At 41.8% G+C, this 24,510-nt stretch overlaps 2 protein-coding genes across 4 annotated transcripts in view; one reads left to right on the top strand and one right to left on the bottom strand.

Annotated features, from left to right (window-relative positions):
* The window catches only part of tmem184a (transmembrane protein 184a), a 49,540-nt gene extending 40,406 nt beyond the window's left edge, over positions 1 to 9,134 (top strand). Inside the window, exons 8-11 of one of the 3 annotated variants that reach the window (XR_010009417.1) lie at positions 2,138 to 2,335; positions 4,908 to 5,163; positions 7,786 to 7,913; positions 9,020 to 9,134. Coding sequence is in view for 2 of the 3 variants with exons in the window: in XM_062990378.1 (XP_062846448.1) it covers positions 2,138 to 2,335; positions 4,908 to 5,140 (431 nt within the window). In the remaining variant the exon portion in view is untranslated. Of the gene's footprint in view, positions 1 to 2,137; positions 2,336 to 4,907; positions 5,300 to 7,785; positions 8,957 to 9,019 lie in introns of those variants that run through there. The other 2 variants (XM_062990378.1, XM_062990379.1) reach the window with 2 other exon arrangements.
* A 3,008-nt stretch (positions 9,135 to 12,142) lies between these two features.
* The window catches only part of mafk (v-maf avian musculoaponeurotic fibrosarcoma oncogene homolog K), a 36,249-nt gene continuing 23,881 nt past the window's right edge, over positions 12,143 to 24,510 (bottom strand). The window contains exons 2-3 of the mRNA XM_063012508.1: positions 19,274 to 19,349; positions 12,143 to 18,157 (exon numbers count right to left, since the gene is read on the bottom strand). Of these exons, the coding sequence (XP_062868578.1) occupies positions 17,723 to 18,157; positions 19,274 to 19,318 (480 nt within the window). The 5' untranslated portion in view covers positions 19,319 to 19,349 and the 3' untranslated portion in view covers positions 12,143 to 17,722. The remainder of the gene's footprint in view (positions 18,158 to 19,273; positions 19,350 to 24,510) is intronic.

Here is a 24,510-nt window from a genome sequence, read left to right as displayed (position 1 = left end):
CACGAAGTGCGTCGAGTTTCAAAGATTGTAAGTTTAGGGTACGTCGAGTTACAAAGTACCACTGTAATCAGTTTCCTAGGGCACAGTGGTGTGGCTGTAGGTGTGGGTGCTGCTCAACAATATGGGTCCTAGGGACCTGAGTTCAATTTGTCTCCTCCATAGTTTAACTTTCTTCTCCCGAAAATCATGCCGATTGCTTATTTGACACTCTAAATAGCTCCATCACAAAGGTGAGTATAAACCCGGGTCAGTAATGCAAAAAAGACAGTCTGGTTAAATCCGACTCGGGTTTGTTTTCCTTCTTGCTGCGATTTGTTTGGCTAGGTGTGAGGAACTGCACCTGGGTGCGGACCAAAACAACCACCCCGAGACTCTTGAGAGTAAGTGGTTTCGGTCCAACTCAGAACTCTGGAGCAGTTCATTTCTGAGCAGTTCATTTAGCATGTGGTTGTAAATTCTCAATATTAGCTCCCTTTTTCTACTCAGTCTTCTGAAGGCAGCACTTCTTCCTCACAAAGTCTGAAGCAGTACATCATTTTGAAGACATGCCCTCAAAATGAATGTGGTATTCTGATGATGTAGTTTAGACTGGTATATGGCCCAGATAAATACCACAGCTATAAACAAATATCATCTCTGCCGCTGCTGCATGTTTTATTGCATAGAAATATGCACTAATCCAAAACACAGAAACTTTTGCCTGTATTTACGTTCCTGTTCTCACCTCAGACATCCAATAAGCCCAATAAGTGGAGTAAATCTTTTGAAATGGTTTGTTGTGATGCATTTTAGCACTGCTGGATTTTTCTCTGTGTGAAAAGACACCAAAATAAGGGAAGAGTGTTCCAAGTTACTGAACTCATCAACTGATTTGGACCAGAGCAAATTAACTTTAGGTGTGAAAATGCCTTTATACTCACTTTCTTTGTTTTTATTATAATTTAAATTTCCCACATCACTTTCAAGATCTGTAAATGACTTTTCTTGACTTTAGAGTTTAAAGGTAACCTACAAGCTGCTAATAAGCTAGTCAGGATTTTCTCCATACCTCAGACCTTTAGATCTCCCTGCTTTCTTCTCACCCATTATTTTAAGAGAACACTGAGATTGTGTGTGTACATGTGTATATACATCGATCAGCCATAACATTAAAACCACCTACTTGTTTCTACACTCACTGTCCATTTTATCAGCTCCACTTACCTTATAGAAGCACTTTGTAGTTCTACAATTACTGACTGTAGTCCATCTGTTACTCTGCATGCTTTGTTACCCCCCTTTCATGCTGTTCTCCAATGGTCAGGACCACTACAGAGGGTAGGTATTATTTAGGTGGTGGATCATTCTCATCACTGCAGTGACACTAACATGGTGGTGGTGTGTTAGTGTGTGTTGTGCTGGTATGAGTGGATCAGACACAGCAGCACTGATGGAGTTTTTAAACACCTCACTGTCACTGCTGGACTGAATAGTCCACCAACCAAAAATATATCCAGCCAACAGCACCCCGTGGGTACTGTCCTGTGACCATTGATGAAGGTCTAGAAGATGACCAACTCAAACAGCAGCAATAGATGAGTGATCGTCTCTGACTTTACATCTACAAGGTGGACCAACTAGGTAGGAGTGTCTAATAAAGTGGACAGTGAGTGGACACGTTATTTAAAAACTCCATCAGCGCTGCTGTGTCTGATCCACTCATACCAGCACAACACACACTAACACACCACCACCATGTCATCGTCACTGCAGTGCTGAGAATGATCCAACACCCAAATAATACCTGTTCTGTGGTGGTCCTGTGGTGGTCTTTGAATCTGTAATATTTCTATGTTTGAGATTCATTTACATTTTTGGCATTTAGCAGACGCTTTTATCCAAAGCGACTTACAGTTGTGACAGTATACAATCTAAGCAATTGAGGGTTAAGGGCTTTGCTCAAGGGCCCAACAGCTGCAACCTGGCAGAGGTGAGGCTTGAACCGGCAACCTTCTGATTACTAGTCCAGTACATTGACCACTAGGCTACAAGATTCCCAAGCACCAGTTCTCTGTATTCTTGAGCTGAGAGTGTATTGCATATAATTGGTGCTGGTGATAATGCTTTTTAAACAAACCAATGAATGACTCTTTTGCAGGCATGATTCTGGCCATCTTGGAGCGCTGTGGGGTGATCCCAGAGGCACTGGTCATTGACGGGCATGAGGTGGGCGCCGGGACGGTGGCAGCCGGCTGGCAAAACTTCATAACTTGCATCGAGATGTTCTTCGCTGCAATTGCACTCCGCTATGCCTACAGTTACGACGTTTACCAAGAGAAAAAGAGCCACGCTCCAGGTTGGCATACGGTCTAAAAACGGGACTTCTTTACTAAGCTTATCATTTTGAACTTTTGCGAAATGTTCAACCAGGGTGTTTCAGAGGAAATCGACACAGAGTTATGTCTTTTATAGAGACGGTTAAAGACAGCGGGAGTCAGGGTTCAAAGAAAATCTGGAAAGTTCAGCTTCCCTTTGGAGCGCTCAGTGGTCTGTGTTTACTAAGAGCCCGAGATTTGGGACGTAGCTCGTGGCATTAGCACACTTTATTTAAGTGTTGAGAAACTGATAACTGTTCCTTTTACCCCTGAGCGCAGTCTTACTGCGAGAATGACTATGCCAGAAGCGAAAGAATTGCTCTGTGCTTTGAGAATACGCTTTCATCTTCTTTTTTTGTTTTCACCAGCATCTCTTTTATTAAGTTTTAGAGCTGTGTGGGAATTTTTTAATTTCATATACTAGAGGTTAAGTATTAATGACACTGTCATTCTGAATGGATGCGCCGTGTTAGCTGTGCAGTCTGCATGAGCAACTGTTTGCATTCTTCACCTGATGTATGTGTCTGGTGCAGTGCCTGTGTGGGTTTGAATGTCAATATGAAATCTCAGTAGGAGCCAGCTGCCACTTTTTGAACTGTAGATTTTGAAGAGGAACGTTCTGATTTAATGTTTTTTTGTTGGTAATTTAATATTTGAAGTTCTGTGACAAGCTGTTTCATTGCTTGACAGCCTTTCACTGTGATCTTCACAATCCTCCATGCTGTCGTAAAGTCGTCCTTGCAGTAAAACAACGGAAGCGTCGTCAGACGACCTTTAGCTGCCGTGAAAAGGTCAGGAATAGGCAGATCTCAGTGCTGGTGTGTGGGTTCGAGTTGCCCCAGGGCTAGCATCGTTTCTGATAAAACAAACCCACTGAGAGGTAAAGCTCAGTCACCGTGCTGACCTATAGTGAAACCACCCCTCAGCGCACATCACACCCATGGTTCTGACCCTCAAACACACACACTCCACTGAACTGGAGCAGACACCCACGGTGGCCTCTGGAGCATAAACACTCCCTGTGGGCCACTAGAGGGCAGAAACAGAGACAGGTGGTCTTTCCTGGGGTGCAACCCCTAGCAACATTTGTCCAGTCTGCATCTATCAACAGCAAGAGCACATGTGTTTCATGCAGAATTACAGCAGGCTGTTGTGAAGATTTTCTTTTTTATAGTTAAAGCGAAGCAGGACATGAAGGCAGCAAGGTTAATGATTCTGTTCTCTAAACACTGAGCACAGCATTAAAGAAATAAAGCAGGAGAGTAAACAACAGGGAGCACGATTCAATTCTCTTCTCCTAAATACAGATTCTTTTTTTTTTTAAAGAGAGTCCAGGCTACAGATTGTGCCTGGCCATGGCAGAATGTTTGTGACTGTAAGGGTTACAGTGGATTCAGACCACATCACCTTTTTTTTTTCATTTTACTGGGTTGTGGATTTGATTTTGAATAGATATTTATTTATTTATTAGGATTTTAACATCATGTTTTACACTTTGGTTACATTCATGACTGAAACGGTAATTACACAAGATTCATCAGTTCTCAAGTTTAATGTCAAACATATTGTGGCTGAACTGCCTAGCCATTGGGAGGCACAATGGTCAGTTTGTTCTTGTAGCCCAGATAAGATTATGGAGTAAAAACTGTACCAAATAAATTATGCGGACCAGAATGATCTGCTGTGGCAAACCCTTAATATATTGTATAATTATTTTACACCTAATAATTCGAAGAATTTGACAGGTCTGACTTTTAGACAAGATCATAAGATTGTTTTCCTGTACATAGCAGAACTTTATTTATTTATTTATTTATTTATTTGCATTCCCCCACAATCTAGTCATGTCCAATTACCCTGACTGCTTTACTCTTCCCCTCTACCAATGCTACCCTCCACTCTTGACTGAGGAGAGCCACAACTGACACACGCCCCCTCCGACACGTGTGCAGTATTGTGTACAGTATAGGGGCAAGCAGTAGCCTAGTGGTTAAGGTACTGGACTAGTAACCAAAAGGTCACTGGTTCAAGCCCCACCACTGCCATGTTGCTGCTGTTGGGCCCTTGAGCAAGGCCCTTAACCCTCAATTGCTCAGACTGTATACTGTAACTAATGTAAGTCGCTTTGGATAAAGGCGTCTGCTAAATGCCGAAAATGTCAATGTAATGTATTGACTGCATCTTTTCACCTGCACAAGGCGAGTTCAAATGTGGATCAGCTTTGTGTATGGAGAGACACACCCTGATCCTCATTATCCCTCGTCTCTGTGCAGGCCCCATCCATCAACCAGCAGAGGTTGTAATTGCATCAGTTATGGGTAATCCCCTCCAACACCTTCCCTGCGAACTTGTCAATTATTGTTCGCTTAGGTGCCCAGCCTGCCAGGTAGCAGAGCTGAGACTCGAACCGATGAGTTCGAGATCTCAGCCCTGGTGTGCTAGCGTGTTTTACCGCTGCACCACCTGATCGACTTTTTTTTTTTTTTCATTTTAAAATTCCCAAATTTGTATTTGTTTACAGAATAAAATTAACTTTTTTTCTTTTCATTATAGATAATGTGGCCCCCATGCACAGCATCTCCAGTGGGCTAAAAGAGACCATCAACCCTGGAGACATGGTTCAGGATGCCATCCACAACTTCTCGCCAGCCTACCAGCAGTACACGCAGCAGTCGACGCAGGAGGTGGTGCAGCCGAATCAGAACGGCAAGCTGGGCCCCGCCGTGACCAAGAGCTCGAAGAAATCCGACAAGATCACCCTGATCGACACAGACGACGAGTTCTAGCGAGCAGCAAGGCAACATGTACTGTATGTATTTAAAGCGAGAGGCCCAAAGAGGCCATGAAGACCGATATATTCCTCACCTGTGTGCTTCATCTCGGATTCCTTAAACCCAAATTGATCTGAGCGTCGTAAATCCTTGCTAATAAAAGCAGATTAATAACGTTTGTGTACCCAGTTCCAGCTTAAAAAGGCTTTCTTGGGTAATGAAAGGATTATCAGAATTAGGACTCATGACTTTCGTGCTGGCATTAAAGGGGAAAAAAAGCCATTTTTTAGTTATACCGCGTGTCTGTATAATCACGCTTATCGTCCATCAGCTCTGTTCTCGCTGACAGAATTATAACAGCGACGTCTGAACCCGCTCTAACTGCTGGCACGGCAAATAAATACAAAGGGGTTCAGAGAACTGTTCCCGGCCGGAACTGACACTTCACAGAGCACCTCTTGCGTGAGCCCCGTTTGAAGTATTGCTCAGCGGGCCTCTGCCTCGGTCTCTCGACAAACCGAGGCTTCTTTCAACACGACGACACGGCTTTGGAGCACCACTCTTCAAACTGTTTACGCAGCCCCTTTGAAACTCTTCATTTCCCCTGCAACAAGACTAAATAGTGCGCTTTAGTACCGCTCAGGCTGCGTTCACAAGGACGCTCTGGTTACGCTCGGAATACGCATTGATATTCATTGCTGGTTTGTTCAGGCAGGGTGGAAATCAGTTTTCTTGTTGAAAATCTCATTGTCACATTTGAAGCTGTACACAATGTACTTCATAGCAGTTTAAAAAGTAATGGCAAATCTCCTGCTTTGTTTCACTCTTTGATTATTTTGAATTAGAATTTGGCAGCCTCTCGTTTTTGGTGGATTTTGATATATTTGACCACCTGCACAAATTCCCTCTCTCCAAAAAATAAAAAAATCTTGATCTTTTATAAAAGACTGATCAACCAAGCTTTATTTACAGGGCACAGAGAAGTCACCAGCTATAGTAGAATAGTCCAGGGTTCTTCAAACCCTGGGTCACAACCTTTGGGTGGGTCGTGAGCCAAAAAAAATGTGTCGCAGAGGAAAATAGTAATAATGAAATCAACTAATTTTAACGGGCACAAACACGGAATGAACGTGTATGTGAACGCCCCCTTGTGGAGTCTCTACATTACATCTTGTAAACTACAGTGGGACCAGATTGCCACCAATTTAATTCTTCATTCATTCATTCATTCATTCATTTTCTTATCTGCTTATCCAATTAGGGTTGCGGGGGTGGGTGCTGGAGCCTATCCCAGCTTTTTCAATGGGCGCAAGGCACACAGTAACACCCTGGACGGGACGCCAGTCCATCGCAGGGCAGACACACATACATACATACATACACACACCCATTCACTTATAGGGCAATTCAGTGTTTCCAATGAACCTGACTGCATGTTTTTGGACTGTGGGAGGAAACCGGAGCTCCCGGAGGAAACCCACACAGAGACAGGGAGAACATGTAAACTCCGCACAGAAAGGACCCGGACCGTCCCGCCTGGGGATCGAACCCAGGACCTTCAAACACACACACACACAATCCAGTCAGTTCTCATTTCTTGTTTGCAATACCTCTGCTGCTTGCACTACCGTCACACTGGCAAGAAGAGCCACAGACTAGCGGACACCTGTTCCCACTGACACGTGTTAAATAGCCAACCGCTTCTTTTACATCAGCCAGGAGTGGATTCTCTCAGAGAGCCAGCCATACTGCATACAGAAAGTCGAGCTATGCCTCTCAGGCCAGCGTCTCAGCTACTTAAGAACTGCGCATTTCACTGTGGCAGTAAGATAAAACCCCATCATACTTTTGTTTCTGTTAGACATTCAAGATACAATGTTAAATAATGATATAAGCCGCTCAGGTGGCGCAGCGGTAAAACACACGCTGTTCACCTGAGCTGAGATCTCGAGTACATCGTATCGAATCTTGGCTCTGCCTGCCGGCTGAGGCTGAGCAGCCACATGAACAACGATTGGCCTGTTGTTCGGATAGGGGCGGGATTAAGCCGAATGGGGACTCTCTCTCAGACTAGTGCGATTACGACCTCTGCTGGCTGGTTGGTGTTGCCTGCACGGAGATGTGCGGTAGAGGGTGTGGCTCTCCGTACACAGCGCTGTACTGCACTGCACTCGTCAAGTGTAGGTGATAAGATGTTCGATTGCTGTGCACGTGTCGGTGGGGGCATGGAGCAGCCTCGTTCTCCCCAATCAGGAGCAGGGACCAGCATTAGTGAGAGGATGATTGATGGGCTATAAATAATTGTTCCTGTATATATGTGCTGTATAGCAGAATGTACTGTCTACATATAAGCAGATGTATGCTCATATGTGGTTAGTATGCAGTTTGGAACACAGCCAGAGATCCTAATATACTGGCTAGCCTTTATTCATAAGAAAAATGATCACACTTTTTAGGCCCATTACCAGGGAAGTTATTTTGGTCTTTCTCTGGTCTCCAGGTTGGATTTGATCCTGGATCAAGTGGTTTAGATATGACTTTTTCATCTTGCCCTGATTTTTAATCAGCTGTTTGTTGGCAATGGTACATTAAATCATGTTCTGCTAATAGTTACCTAGTAGACTTTTTAACAGATGACATTGTTGTTTTATGCATTGCAGTCTATTGGTGTGTGATTAGGCAGCGAGTCATACTTTGAAATGAGCAGTGAGGGTTTTTGCCAGATGGTGAAGCTTGCCTTGTGAACGCAGCCTTAGCATCTCTAAAGAACACCTGATAAATCAATGGCGTAAGTAATCTTACCTGCAACAGAAACATGTATTTTAAATTGTAAATAATGTGTATATAATTCTGTTAAGGGGGTGAATAAGTTAAAATAATTTGTAATAAATAACGTTTCCTCACTTTTTTCACTTTATAATGAATGTTTTTAAACAAAACCGTTTGGACTAGTGCACATTTGTTTCAACTGAAGTGTTTTTTTAGTGTATAGTTTGAACCCAGCTGACTTTTCTAAGGTTCAAGCAGCGTCATGAACAGTTACACCAAATTTTTGCAGGAGTACCCTTGAGAGGGTGGTAAGTCATCACAGAGCCCCGTGATTGCCGTCCCCCCTAAGACATAGCAAATCATGCCTGTGTAGACGCCCGGTCAGGCTAGACCTCTGCGCCACCCAAGCGCTGTCATGTTTCCTTATAGCATTAGTAAAGTTTTTGCATTTACTGTATTTTGCCAAGCAACACTCGATACCAAAACTGAGCAGTTCCTTATCTAGGGTCGTGATCCACAAGGGCTGCATTGTGGTCTCAGTTACCAGAGTATTACTCTAACAGTACCTTAAAAACAGATACCGAGCCCCTGTTAGTGTAGAATCCATTTCAACTATACCTTAGTCCTAGTCTGGATTACTTAAGTGCTTAACACTGTGATTGTGCATGTGTGTGTTTCAGGGTAGAAACCTAGTAGTTGGGCCTGTTTACATGAGGGCCAAAACCGAAAGCAACACGTTCCTTGTTGCTCATATCACGCAGAGCTTGTATGTGTGAAGTCAACATTAAAGTGTTTAATACGTTCCAATAATAGCACACTTTTGAATGTAACTTAAAACATTTTAAACTTTCAGTTCCCACCCCTGAGCACAGTTTACATATGCAACTTAACACTTCACTGTTTCATGTGCCAAAGCCACCTGCCTTAAAATATTAGGATATTTGATATTGGTATTAATCACTTAAGCTTGTGTAAATAGCAACATATAACATTATGAGTTAGATGCTGTGGATCTTCATACCTTGTGGATTTTAACCAATAAAACTGTCTTGTGTATAAAAGTTGTCATAAAATAAAATGTTTATAAATATTTATAAAGAGCTGTCACTTTTCTACTTTTTATAGGAAGAATAATGTTATGCAAGGAATCAAGCATGACAGCGTCATTTATCACCAACAGTGGGTTATAACAGCATGTCGTAGGAAGGTATTCTAAAGTGTGCTCTTACAGAACACTTAAAATGACAATATAAAATGTTTAATCTTGTCATTAATTTTTCATTGATTCATTTTTATTAACCTCTTTATCCTGATCAGGGTCGTGGCATGTCCGGTTCCACTGGCAAACACTGGGTGCAAGGCACAGGGCTTTTCTGTCACTCTCTCACACACACAGCCAATCACACGACATTTAGCATAATAGACCGCTGCACCACCAGAGCACCTGGTTTTAACTTTTATTTTATATATACACCGATCAGCCATAACATTAAAACCACCTCATTGTTTCTACACTCACTGTCCATTTTATCAGCTCCACTTACCATATAGAAGCAGTTCTACAAATGGTCAATGGTCAGGACCCCCACAGGACCACCACAGAGCAGGTATTATTTAGGTGGTGGATCATTCTTAGCACTGCAGTGACAATGACATGGTGGTGGTGTGTTAGTGTGTGTTGTGCTGGTATGAGTGGATCAGACACAGCAGCGCTGATGGAGTTTTTGAATACCGTGTCCACTCACTGTCCACTCTATTAGACACTCCTATCTAGTTGGTTCACCTTGTAGATGTAAAGTCAGCGCTGCTGTGTCTGAGCCACTTATACCAGCACAACACACACTAACACCACCACCATGTCAGTGTCACTGCAGTGCTGAGAATGATCCACCACCTAAATAATACCTGCTCTGTAGTGGTCCTGGGAGAGTCCTGACCATTGAAGAACAGCATGAAAGGGGGTAACAAAGCATGCAGAGAAACAGATGGTCTACAGTCAGTAATTGTAGAACTACAAAGTGCTCCTATATGGTAAGTGGAGCTGATAAAATTGTGAGTGTAGACACAAGGAGGTGGTTTTAATATTATGGCTGATCGGTGTGTGTGTGTATATATATATATACAGTGTATCACAAAAGTGAGTACACCCCTCACATTTCTGCAAATATTTCATTATATCTTTTCATGGGACAACACTATAGAAATAAAACTTGGATATAAGTTAGAGTAGTCAGTGTACAGCTTGTATAGCAGTGTAGATTTACTGTCTTCTGAAAATAACTCAACACACAGCCATTAATGTCTAAATAGCTGGCAACATAAGTGAGTACACCCCACAGTGAACATGTCCAAATTGTGCCCAAAGTGTCAATATTTTGTGTGACCACCATTATTATCCAGCACTGCCTTAACCCTCCTGGGCATGGAATTCACCAGAGCTGCACAGGTTGCTACTGGAATCCTCTTCCACTCCTCCATGATGACATCACGGAGCTGGTGGATGTTAGACACCTTGAACTCCTCCACCTTCCACTTGAGGATGCGCCACAGGTGCTCAATTGGGTTTAGTCCATCACCTTTACCTTCAGCTTCCTCAGCAAGGCAGTTGTCATCTTGGAGGTTGTGTTTGGGGTCGTTATCCTGTTGGAAAACTGCCATGAGGCCCAGTTTTCGAAGGGAGGGGATCATGCTCTGTTTCAGAATGTCACAGTACATGTTGGAATTCATGTTTCCCTCAATGAACTGCAGCTCCCCAGTGCCAGCAACACTCATGCAGCCCAAGACCATGATGCTACCACCACCATGCTTGACTGTAGGCAAGATACAGTTGTCTTGGTACTTCTCACCAGGGCGCTGCCACACATGCTGGACACCATCTGAGCCAAACAAGTTTATCTTGGTTTCGTCAGACCACAGGGCATTCCAGTAATCCATGTTCTTGGACTGCTTGTCTTCAGCAAACTGTTTGCGGGCTTTCTTGTGCGTCAGCTTCCTTCTGGGATGACGACCATGCAGACCGAGTTGATGCAGTGTGCGGCGTATGGTCTGAGCACTGACAGGCTGACCTCTCACGTCTTCAACCTCTGCAGCAATGCTGGCAGCACTCATGTGTCTATTTTTTAAAGCCAACCTCTGGATATGACGCCGAACACGTGGACTCAACTTCTTTGGTCGACCCTGGCGAAGCCTGTTCCGAGTGGAACCTGTCCTAGAAAACCGCTGTATGACCTTGGCCACCATGCTGTAGCTCAGTTTCAGGGTGTTAGCAATCTTCTTATAGCCCAGGCCATCTTTGTGGAGAGCAACAATTCTATTTCTCACATCCTCAGAGAGTTCTTTGCCATGAGGTGCCATGTTGAATATCCAGTGGCCAGTATGAGAGAATTGTACCCAAAACACCAAATTTAACAGCCCTGCTCCCCATTTACACCTGGGACCTTGACACATGACACCAGGGAGGGACAACGACACATTTGGGCACAATTTGGACATGTTCACTGTGGGGTGTACTCACTTATGTTGCCAGCTATTTAGACATTAATGGCTGTGTGTTGAGTTATTTTCAGAAGACAGTAAATCTACACTGCTATACAAGCTGTACACTGACTACTCTAAGTTATATCCAAGTTTCATGTCTACAGTGTTGTCCCATGAAAAGATATAATGAAATATTTGCAGAAATGCGAGGGGTGTACTCACTTTTGTGATACACTGTATATATATATATAATTTAATTATTAATTGAATTACTTTTAATAAATGAGTCTCATAGCTGCAGTTTCGATCATAGAATTTCAGTTTTGCACACCAGCAAAAGCCTTTATGGGCAACATCACTTATGTTTCTTAGCTCGTAAGCTCTTGTTTTACATAAAGCTCCATATTAGGGTCAACAGAAATTCACTACAATGACAGTGCTGAGCTTACATCACAAATATTCCAAATACTCTGTTGTAGACTCAGACCGCATTTATCAAGTTTGGAACATGAAAGGTCAGGTGGATGATAACAGGCATGTAGAATTTACTGCTCAAGCTTGGATCTGGGTCTTGAATAGTGCAGACATTGCAGACAAGTAACCTGACCTATGGTTCTGGTTATAATCTGTTAATAGTTGGGCTAGTGAACAAGACCATGTGAGTAAGAGATTTCCATATTTTATTTTTTATTTCATTAGGATTTTAATGTCATGTTTTACACACTTACATTCATGACAGAAATAGTAAATACTGGTCACACAAGATTCATCAGTTCAACTCTTTATTGTCAAACACAGTCATGGACAATTTTGTATCTCTGATTCACCTCACTTGCACGTCTTTGGACTGTGGGAGGAAACCCACACAGACACGGAGAGAACATGGGAATCAAACCCAGCAGCTTCTTGCTGTGAGGCCACCTTGCTACCTGGGAACATGCATGTATTTGTGCTGATATTGTGCACTATATCGGAGCTGCTCATATAAAGAGTTTTGCACTTACAGTAAATAATAAAGTAAGTAAACAAACATGAACCACAGTTTAGTCTGGTAATAAATGAGAAAGCTTTATTTAAAAGTACAAAATAGTCACTGCATTCTATGTACAGGAATAATTTACCTCTTTATATCTAGCCAGAGTGGGAAATATGAGAATTGGTTTATTTGTACATGAGGGTAGTTCATTGCAAGAAAGTACATATGAATGTAAATAAAATAATTTAGAGGTTAAAAAAAACCCACAAAATAAATATCAAAGTTTAAACGTTCAAGTGTAATAGACATAATCAGATTACTGTAATGGTAAATCATGATAGTAGGATTAATCTATTCTAGGTTTGCTGCTTTTCTGTTCTGTATTTACAATCACTACTGAACACTGACACCTCGTACACTTTCCTAAACTTGTTGGTGGCTGAACACTGTCAGCCTTTCCTACTGTATCTAAACAAAACCAAACTTAACCTCCGTATACTCTTTTATACAAATAACTTCTTATTCTCTCTATTTCCTTTTTTCCTTTCCCAGCCCTTAAGCCAACCGTTAAAGTGATCGTTTGGAGCAGCATGACGTACAACATGGAGTTCCTCCGTGTTTATAGGCAAGCATTTAATTTAATTAGCAATTGATAAAATGCTTCTGTTCATTCATAGTAAATAGCTTTAAGGACTGACTGTGTGTATATAACATATACTTTCAAAAATATAGTCTTATGGAAAATATAGAATCATTTAAGTTCAGCCGAAAAGGCCACATACAGCATACGCAGAATATAAAGACTGAAAAGTACCCAGTTCATCGAGTTACAATGCTCACTGTGCTGCGAGATAAGAGAAGTGGTACTGCGGGTGAAATAGCGTTTATTCAAACTGGCCAGCGTGAGAGTCGCATTCATCTTTCATCCAACTGTGATATTGGCCATTTAAAATGAATTACAGTTGGAAGATGTGGTGTGAAGATATGGGTAGGGTTGGGTCTGCTAACTTCCTAGCATTTTTGTTGGGCTGCTTATGAGTAAAATAGCAAATAATGTTGTTTTCACAGTAGGTTCAGCATTGTTTAGCAGTATTTTTAGTCTGCTAGGCACAATTATCAATCACATATTGATAACACTGGTCAGAACAAGATGCCCATACATCACAGGGCAAAAACACATTCACTTACTTACAACTATAGGAGCAATTCGAAGTAGGCAAGCTGCCTAAATGATTTTGGGAAGTGGAAGGAAAACCGGGTACCCAGAGGAAAACCCACAAACCCCTCACAGACCTCATAGTTGAGGATCAAAACCTGGACCCATGTTGCTGTTGTGTTCATTTCTGACATGCCAGTTTAATAATGTGCTGTAGTTATTTCATATCACTAAAATATGTTCATTTTAATAAAAAATAAACTACATTTAAGGCAATTTGAATCAATTTTTTTTGTTTGTTGTGAGGGTTTTGAGTCCATAGACCAAAATACCTTGTTCATCCGTGAAGGGATGTGAAAAATGTGCTTACAGCACTTTACACTCTGACCACTAGATGTCAGTACAAGGCACATAAAGAACCGTATTCTCAGATCTCGAATTAAATCAGATAGGAGGGAAAATAAAACCAGAATTAGCAAAGGAGAACTGATAGTAGGAGAATGAATGACTTCTATAGAACAGGAACTGAATAGTGGGCATGGGACTGGGGATTTTCTGAGGGGTTTTTTTTGTGCCTTTGTGATCCAAGTATAGAGGAAATGTGGGGTAAAGAAAATGTCCACACGTGACACTTAACATTGATGGTCGATGACAGTTTGAAATGCTGAGTTACGACCTGTGAACACTGAAATGATGCCTTACAGTCCGTATTGAGACAAATTAACTAAAGCATCACCATAAACACTGCCCAGTTAACTTAAACATTAGAACGGCTGCTGTAAAATGTCAAGAAATGAATTGCGTAAAGCAAACAAAGTGATCACATGGTCGGAGTACTCCCAATATATGCCCTTGGGTGTTTAAAATACAGAAACGAATGAAAACAGCAGGAACCCAAAGTAAATAGCGTGTGAACATAAAAAGGAGATATAAAATGACATCATGCTAAGAGCACAGCAGTAGGCCGCTAAACAGCTAGCAGCGGCCCACACAGCAGCACAGTTTTTCCCTACCTGCAATGCCAGGGAAGAAGGAACAGTCATAGCTCCTTGGGTAAGAGACAATCCTGATCACATAGAACTGGTCATTTCTCTCAGAAACGAGTCTTTTATATACATAGTCACGGCACTTTGAGTCCTTACCCAAGAGCCTGTCTCGAAAATTGAAAGTATTAGCAATTCATAAACGTTTAATAAGGCAAACCAACACCGGCGGCGCCACCTTGTGTAACCTAGCAGAAGGAATGCTTTGCAAATGGACGGAATTGTCAGCGACAAATTGAAGCTTAGAGATATTTCGTTTATAAGGCTACGACGTACTGTAATATACAGGTCATATCGGACTTGTGTTACGTTTACCAGGACTGTTCACATCTTTTACATCCAATATGGATTACCCACCATTCATTATGGCACTGATGAGGAAAATGTGACAGAGCAAGTGCGTTAGTTTCTCTACATAATACAATATGTACCCTAGCAAATGTTAGACATATAACAGTTAAAGAAGGGTTATTCCTAGAACTGACTCGTTACGATGCTAGTTGATGTATGAAGTGCTGTGTCTCAAAATTCCTATGACTTTCTTGTTAAACTTTTCTACTTTTAAACTTTTTCTAGTGCTTTTCCTAGTTTTAGACTGTGAGCAAACAGTAAAATAAGTGCTATTAAAATATCCTGCTTAAGTTGCTGAGTAGAAACGACTCCAACTTGCTTCATTTGTTTCCTCTATGTCTCAGTTGTCAACAGTCCAAGGTGTGATGATGGTGATGAACACTATTGTAAAACTAATCACATGGCTTAATCGCCCTCCGTCTTTCAGTCTTTACATGAAACTGATTAATAAGCATATAATTTCTGTACTTATATACGTATATATAACTTTGGTCTAAAGATCCTGCACAGACCATTTGTATTCACTAAGCCCTGCATATGTTATTGATCTCATAGAGCAATATAGCCCATCTCAAGCACATTGCTCACCCAAGGCAGCTTGATCGATAATACATGGGATTACTTACATCTCAGCCAGTCAGAGTCTTGCATTCTGGTCATGGTCCTGGTGGGTCTGGCACTAATTACTAACTCACTCATAGGGGCAGTTTACAGCTTCCAATCCACATGCTGCCTGTATTTGGGATACAGGAGAACCTTGAGGAAGCCCAGGCAGATGTAGAGAAAGCATCTCAGACTTCTGGCACATGGTAACTGAAGGCAAGATTTGAAACCAGGTCTGCATGCCCCATGGCACCTACTATGTGGCACCTACTCCATCACCATTGTTCCTCTGCAAGGTGTGGATTAAGACATGACAGGTTTTCATCAGCTGGGTTATTCATTGGGATGCCATAATTTCCAGCAATTGTTAGTTCATATTACTAAATCTCAGACCAAAATTTTTATCACGTGTACATTTGGTCGACCAATAGCAGGACTGCTTTGCTCCACTGTTAACTGAAGTAATGTTTTTCTTCAGAACACTATATCTAAAATATAGGAAGTGGGATCAGAATAGCAGCTGGGATTTCTAAAATTACCCAACCAGACCATCATGGCGTGCACTCACCTGAAAGCCTGCATTTGATTGTCACATGAAACAATCACAAGCAGTTCATATTTGCTGAGTTGTGTGGTTATCAGCCAATTTAGGAACATTTCCAGCATACTAGAACACTGAGCAAATCTTAATAAAATAAATAAATAATAGGCTGATGGTAAGCGCTGTTAGTTCTTTAACACCTTGATAGGGATCAGCTGACTTGCTACAGGGTGAAGATTGAGTATGAATAAAAATACTGTGCAGGACCTTTAAAGAAGATTACACACTGCCTGGCCAAAAAATTATAAGTGAATAATTAAGAGCCTTTGGATAGCTGGATAATTACTGCAGTAATGAATGTTTCAGCAACAGACTGATGCCGTGAGTAGCTTATAATTTGCATCTCAGCTTCTCATCAAGATGTTAATGTGTTTTAGGAGGGTCAAACTATTGGCTCACACCAAGCTCAGAAAATAACCGGAATTGGGAAAAGAAGTGGGAAAAACCTGTGCTAAGGCGTCAACTTTGCGGGAGAAATGTGGTCGGGAACAAATCTTGATTGAGCAGGATTAGAGATCACTTAAACTCTTGATGTTGAATCGTTAAATAATGGACAGTAGAACTCCCAGCTCTGTTTGATAGTGAATTAAATATCAATTTCACATGCACAATGTGACAATAACTGTGTGGTCATAGGAAAACCACTTGTTAGTGAGGCTATTTGGAGAAAAGGCTTCAACTTGCTAGGGAGCTTAAAGATTGGACTCTGGAGCAATGCAAAAAAAATCATGTGGTTTGATAAGTCAAGGTTTTTTTCCATATTTTAGAGCTATATACATTTTAGCAGACGACTTATAGTACTGTGACAGTATACTGTCTAAGAAATTGAGGGTTAAGGGCCAAACAGTGGCAACCTTGCAGTGGTGAGGCTTGAACCAGCGACCTTTCATTTACTAGTCCAGTACCTTAACCACTAGGCTACAACTGCCCTGATATACCCGAAGGCAGTGCTTCCTTTGCTCAGGTCAAGGCTCAGCAATGATTTATGGCAATCAAATGAAGTCAGCTGACTACCTGACTGTCCTACAATCCATCAATGGATTTCTTTCCTCCCTGGCAGATTCCAGGACGATAGATTGGTTCAATTCTACCGCCATCAATACAAGATCTCATTACAATAATGAATGCAACTCTAGATGGAAACAGATGTGACGTTGTAAAAGGTCGTTGGAACGATGCTGTGGCGAATGTGTGGCGTGATCGAAGCTAGCGGTGGTCCAGAAAAATATCAGTGTGCAACTTTTTTTGGCCAGGCAGTTCAACTCCAAACAACAAACTGTAATAATGAGAACATGGTACAGCTGGTATTCTACACTGATAATAAACGTTCACTCTGATGTAAAACACAAGATACCACAGGCATCAGCGCTATCACAGGCTGCCATGGCAGGTTCAATCAAGTACTTCCCATGTCAGCAAATCTCACCTTCGCTTAGTCTTAGTCTGGGCCTAGAGAGGGCCTGCCGGTGCTGGAGCTTTAGAGCACAGTGCACAGACAATGTAGACGGTGTGTGGGGGAAGAAGGGTGGGGTGGTAGGTAAAGAAAGAGCAAGGTAAAAATCGCAGTCATCCTCCCCACATCCTTTAGTCCGATCACTGAGCGTACCCGCCCTTCCCCCTTCTATGATGGGGCGGAACACGGCGAAGACGCTGGGCCGTGATTGGCCGATTTCACAATGGTGATAACACTGGTGGCAGCTACCTTGGACGGTGAGAGTGGCCCGCGTGCCACCGTGCGGGCGAAGCATTGTAAAGCCTCGTACTTGGCCCTCAAAGCATCCAGCTCCAGACGCATGCTGGCGTTCTCACGTGCCAGCTTATCCACCTCTTGCTGCAACAGCTGCTTCTGGCGCTCAAGCTCTTCTTTCTGAGAGACGCGTTTGATGCGGCAGCTGGCGGCGTATCCGCGGTTCTTTAGCGTGCGCCGCCGCTGCTTTAGCCGCACCACGTCCTCCTTGGTGAGGCCACGTAGGTGCTGGTTCAGCTCCCGCACAGACATGGCCACAAGCTCATCGTCACTCAGCGCTGGGGCATTCTCACCCGTCTCCTTCTTCACCTGCAATGGAACATGGCAGAGCTTTTATGATAATACAGCTGTTTTAGCTTTTGGATCTCATTTTAATCAATCACTCAATCCTGGTCAGGGTCGGCGTGTGTTCGGTTCCACCGAGAAACATCAGGGGGAAAGGCAGGAATACAGAGTGCCACCTCACTACAAGGCTTTGACTATCCCTCCCCCTTCAGACATAGCCAGTCTTGTCTGTGTAAACGCCTGGCTGGCCAACAGCACCTTGAAATTTCCAATCCAGTTCTTGGTGGAAGTGGGAACTGGTTTTTAAGCTTAGGAATAATAATTTAATAAAGCTTGTGAGGATTACCTTACAGCTCCAGCAGAAAGATTAAAAATATATACTAAATATCCGACCCAGTAAAACAAATTAGGCATCTAACCCTGGTAGTCACCCTAGTTGAAAAAAATCATTTCTTTCAGTAAATAATACATTTCTATACAGTTCATTCTTGTGATTACTAAGACTTGTACTGAATAGATGATTGTGTAGTATGTTGTTTTGGACAAGGTGTTCCACAAGGTTCACTTCTGGGCCCAATTCTGTTCCAATTCTTTGGTAACAGCATTTTTGTGGTTTGAGACTGACAGACAGTGATGTAGTCAAAATAACAAAGAAATGACATTTAATGGCTGATATTTAGAAAAGTGAAACTTTGAATGTGGGAATTCCTCTGCATACTCTAAGGCTGTGTATGTACACTGTGGGGATTTCGTAGTATAATATTTCCACACCTAGTAAAGTTTACTGCAATTTTTTGTTGTCCTTACTGTTTCATCAATATATCATCAAAAAGCTCATGATAATAGAGCATTTATTAAGTTATTAATTAATGTAATCATTAGCTTAAAATTTGTATGGGTAAATATGGGTGTTGATATGTGTGCATCTAAGAAACTGAGTCATGATGTGAATTTGTCGTTAGCAGACAAAGCATTTGTTGAACACGTCATTTTAGTTTTATTTTCTAATGCATTATATGATCTATGGCCCCTGGTCTATTCATATCCATCATTTCAAATTACTTTTTAACTCTCCTGAAGTAGCCCTGCTTTAGCATTAACAGTTGAGTTTAACTTAATTGTCTTAAAATGAAAGCTTACCTTTACAGCTTTGTTTGGTTTAAAATGAGTCGTCATACCCTGCATGCAGGCAGCTGGTCAGAAGCTATAGAAATATCTGTGGAGAGAATAAGAAAAAATCAGCAAATTATTAATCAGAATATTCAGTACATTTTTATTTGCATTATACAGGGGATTAAAACATCTTGGACATCTTTTTGCTCCATTGTGTTGTGGATTTGATTTTAAATGGATATAATTGCCATTTTTCTTTATCACTCTGTACTTAATCACCCATAAGGTAAAAGTAAAGAGATCCATGGACAGGGATACATCCCTGCAACCTATGCATACCTGGATTTAGGCAGTTTATCCCATTCTTCATGGTAGATTCTCTCAAATCCAGTTGAACATTTGTGATAGACCTGAGGATGGCAATTCACCGATGTTTGCCATTCAATCTAATGGAGCTCAAGCTTAAGAGACACGCTGGCTAGGTGGGTAGCACTGTCGCCTCACAGCAAGAACGTCCTGGATTTGATCCCCAGGTGGGGTGGTCCGGGTGCTCCGGTTTCCTTCCACAGTCCAAAGACATGCAAGTGAGGTGAATTGGAGATACAAAATTGTCCATGACTGTGTTTGATATAACCTTGTGAACTGATGAATGTTGTGTAAGAAGTAACTACTGTTTCTGTTGTGGATGTAACCGAGGGGGGTAAAACATGACATTAAAATCCTAATAAACAAACGAGCTTAAGAGCTTAGGCTGGGAAACATAAAAACATTCAGATATGTACCTCTACATTGTTGTTTTGGCTGTGTGCTTTGGGTCATTGTCACGTATAAAGATTAACTATTGCCCCAGTCTGAGTTTGTGCACTCATTTGGCTGCATTCATCTTATTCATGAAGTGCTGCTCAGATTGGGTGTCTGTCCAGCAGGTTCCCCAATTTCTGCACAGGGCATTTGGAACTCCTAATGCTCACCTCACTTACTAAAGCCCTGCATGGCCAGATGCCCAATCTGGGCAGAAGTTTCAATGCTGTGCCAAGCTTCTTCGCACTTCTTCAAAAATTATTGCAACAATTGGACTTCAGTTGAGTTCTAAACACGTCTCAAGCATAATTAAAGCAAACACGTTGCACCTGAACACATTTTGGAGTGGCACAGCAAAGGCTTGACCTTTGTAAAACTCATAACTCATGTAAATGAGATATTCAATTCATTTTTTTTAAAATGCATTCTCCCAATTTTAGCACGTCCAATTTTTACCCAATTGCGTTATGCTTCCTCTCTACTGGAGCTGATCCCCGCCCCGATTGAGGAGAGCGAGACTGTCACACGCCCCCTCCGACACGTGTGCAGTAGCCGACTGCATCTTTTCACGTGCACGAGGCGCGTTCATGTGACGATCAGCTTTGTGCACGGAGAGCTACACCCTGATCGCATTATTCCTCGACTATTCCTCGGTGCAGACACCATCAACCAGCCAGCAGAGTCGTAATCCGCTCAGTTATGAGGAGTCCCTATCCGGCTCATCCTACCCTATGAACAACAGCCAATCATTGTTCATGCAGACGCCCAGCCCAGCCGGATGGCAGAGCTGAGATTCGATACGATGTATTCGAAATCCCAGCTCTGGTGTGCTAGAGTGTTTTACCGCTGCGCCACCTGAGCGGCTTTGGTTCATTTTTTAAAAAACTTAATGTTTCACTAAATTATGGGTGACTAAGAGTACATTGATTGGTAAAAGTAGCAGTTATATTTATTCAAAATTGAATCCACAATGTAATACATTGCACAAAAGTCAAGGGAATGCACTCTTAATCAACTGTATATATTACACAACATGATTTTTGATTGGCATCATCCCTTAAGTGCACTTCTTTTGTGCCAGAGCGCTGCTCGAATTGTTGATGCCTCCTAACAAAGACATGAGAGGAATCAAGTGTTGAAAACTCTGGCTGTTGACTCAAGGACTACCTGTTTTTTTCCAGCTCTGTCTAGCATACTCAAAGGATTTAGTATTTTGTATGTAAGGATTTCTGCACGTTGGCCAGCAGAGGCCAGCACGGTCATACAAACCGAGCAGAAAACATGGGCAACCCTGTTTGTTGGCTGAGAACGCTCTCACGGTCCAGTTTACTAGACCATTACAAGAACCGGAATAGAAACAGGTCAGCCATTAATATAGAGCTTTGTCTGATTTCTCTGTTCAGCAATCCAAGCAAGAACATTTTTAGTTCTCAATGTAAGCTTTACAAAGCTGTATGAGGAACACAAGAGTTTGAGATGACCGTCATAGGCCACACATCAGTGTGTGGGGTCAGTGTGAGAACGGGAATGCTGCTATAGATGGAGATGCCCTGCTGGATGAGTCACGTGACAAGGCCAGCACTAAACAGTGTTCATTCATAGCCCTGCTAGACAGCCTTAGCATTCTGTTTATATATAACCCACAGTATTCTATTTAAATACATTATAACAATGTTATTAACCACTTGTACTTGTACACCTGCTCATTTACGTAATTCCCAACCAGCTAGGCACATGCTTGCAGCCCAGTGAATAAAATCACAGACATGACCCACAAGCTTTAGCTATGTTTACATCAAACTTCAGAATTGGGGAAAGTGATCAGAGGGAGAGGGACTTGAACCAAGATATTCTTGTTGGTGCCAAACTAGTGGAAAACTGTGGTGGTTTTGTTTATGAGAGAGGTTAAAGGAAGATGGCCAGACAGGTTTGAGCGACCTGAAAGTCTACCATAACCTAGGTAACAACTAGGTAACCATTCTTAACAACTTAGATAAGCAGAAAGGGATCTCAGAATGCTTAAAACCTTGACGCTAATAGCAGAAGACCATTGGGATTGGAATCTAAGATCATAAACAGATTGGAAAAACGCTGTCTGGCCTAAAGAGTTTTGATTTATGCAGCAATGTGCAGATAGAAGGGTCAGAATTTGGCATGGCAGTATTTATCTATGGATCCAAACTGCCTGTATGTATGAGAAATGTTTTCTTGGCACACATTGAGCCCCTAATTCCAATTGAGAGTTGGTTGAATACCATAGCCTAGATGAGAACTGTTGCTTCTCTAAACAGCCACAATTTACCATCTTATACTGACTGCTGTCAGCGTCATGATGTGCCATGTCAAAAAACAACTTTTGTAACTTTGGTTACATTCATGACATGACAGGACAGGTAGACAGACAAGATTCATCAGTTCAAGTCTTTAATGTCTAACACAGTCATGGACGATTTTGTATCTCCAGTTCACCTCACTTGTATGTCTTTGGACTGTGGGAGGAAACCGGAGCTCCCGGAGGAAACCCACCCAGACACGGGGAGAACATGCAAACTCCAAACAGAAAGGACCCACACCGCTCCACCTGGGGATTGAACCCAGGACCTTCTTGCTGTGAGGCAACAGTGCTACCCACTGAGCCACCGTGCCACCCCCCAATTAGTTCAATATATTCTAATGGCCCATCCTAGTCATTAGATTTAATAAATCAGCTTTGGAACCTCCTAGATTAGAAATAAATCTGTACCAATTAACATGGACCAAAATCTCAAAGGGGTGTTTCCAACAGTCTTATAAGTTTTTTTCTCTTTTAGCTGCTTCCATATTTAAGGATCACCACAAACATAATTTAGCATATTTTTTACGCCATTTCTGGAGCAACCCTTCTTATTTTATCAGCACTGAGAGCGCATCGACAAGTGTACCTACCAATAACTAGTCTGTTCCAGACATTCCTCCAAGTTCAAATGTTTAGAATTTTTTTGGAAAACTTTTGGGAACTTTTTTGGAAAACCATTAAAACTGATGCGATTTAGGCATTCTAGTCCAATATCGGTGCCAGACCTTATGAATGCTCTACTGACTGGATGGGGACCAATTCCCATTACACATTACAAAATCTAAAGGAATCGTGGGAAACCTTGCCAAAAGTCCAAAAAAAAAAACAAGCTCACAATCAAGTGTCCACAAGTCATAAATTATGTAAGTCCTGACTACAAAATATTTTTTTATGTTGAGTTTTCATGTGAAGCCTAATAAGACAACTGGAAACCAGTAATCAGTTACTTTTACCAAACATTACCTCACCTTAAATGAGAACAAAGCATGTCGACAATGGTCACACACACCTTTTTTTTTGGGGAACATGTTGGGATCCGTTTTGCTATGCTCAGACTATACAGTATGTGTCTGTTTCAGAGATAAGCAGAACATTCCAGAGTGCACTGTGTCACTGCAAATAGTTTCCCTTACACAGTCACTGTTATATTTTTGTTGTTGGACAATGTGCTTTATCAGGTTCAGAGCTGTGGCTGACAGGCAGACAGGATTCTGTTACATTGGGCTTTCCTGGCTTGCTACATGCCCTTATTTAACTCTCCCGTTTATATTTAGCTCCATGTGCTAACCCTAAAATTCGGCCAACAATGTGATTTAAGTGGAAATGTGATAAGTGATCGCTCATTAGTAGGATGAGGGATCTCAGTGCAGCCCTGAATACAGCATTCTTCAGCAAATGGACGAGATTATTCTTCTGGGTGGTTCATTCCTTATTTCAAGAATAAAAAAATCCATCCTGTCCTGAGTTCCGCATTATCTCTTCCTGAGAATGCAGGTTATCTGTAATCCTTTTTTGTGCTTTTACATTCCTAATCCTTCTTTCCATCTCCAAACAAAACATCTGAATACATATTGCACTGAGATACTGTTGCTGCCTGCAGAAATATACAGCAACAATGGAAACAACCTGGCAGAATTTCTAGTGACAGAAAAACAGTAGCTTTTTAGGATCTATAATTATTTATTTTTTATTTTAACTTAAACTGATTTGGCCTAGACAAATAATACTCTGAAAGGCTTCAAAAGTAGTAACAAAATTAGGCATTTGGGAGGTGCAGTGGTGTAATGCGGTAGTTAGTCAGTGGACATTGGTAGCCTAGTGGGTAGAGCTTTGGGCTATCAATCGAAAGTTTGAGAGTTTGAATCCCAGCTCTGCCATGCAGCCACTGTTGGGCCCTTAAACATGGCCGTTAGATCTTAAAGGAAAATAATTTCAGCCATAGACATGGTTTTAAAAATGATGGTGTAGGATTAGTAAAAGTGAAAAGAAAAGTATTAAATTATTAAAGTGAAACATTGGTTGAATAGCAGGCAGGTGCAGATGTTGGAGATAAAGTAGTCCCTGTCACTTTTTTAACTGGGTAGGGGAAAGCACACCTGCCATGAATTAACTGCCAGTCCAAATAGTT

Source organism: Trichomycterus rosablanca, chromosome 2 (assembly GCF_030014385.1).
Source record: "Trichomycterus rosablanca isolate fTriRos1 chromosome 2, fTriRos1.hap1, whole genome shotgun sequence".
Classification (NCBI taxonomy): domain Eukaryota; kingdom Metazoa; phylum Chordata; class Actinopteri; order Siluriformes; family Trichomycteridae; genus Trichomycterus; species Trichomycterus rosablanca.
This window is presented reverse-complemented; position numbering and strand designations above follow the sequence as displayed.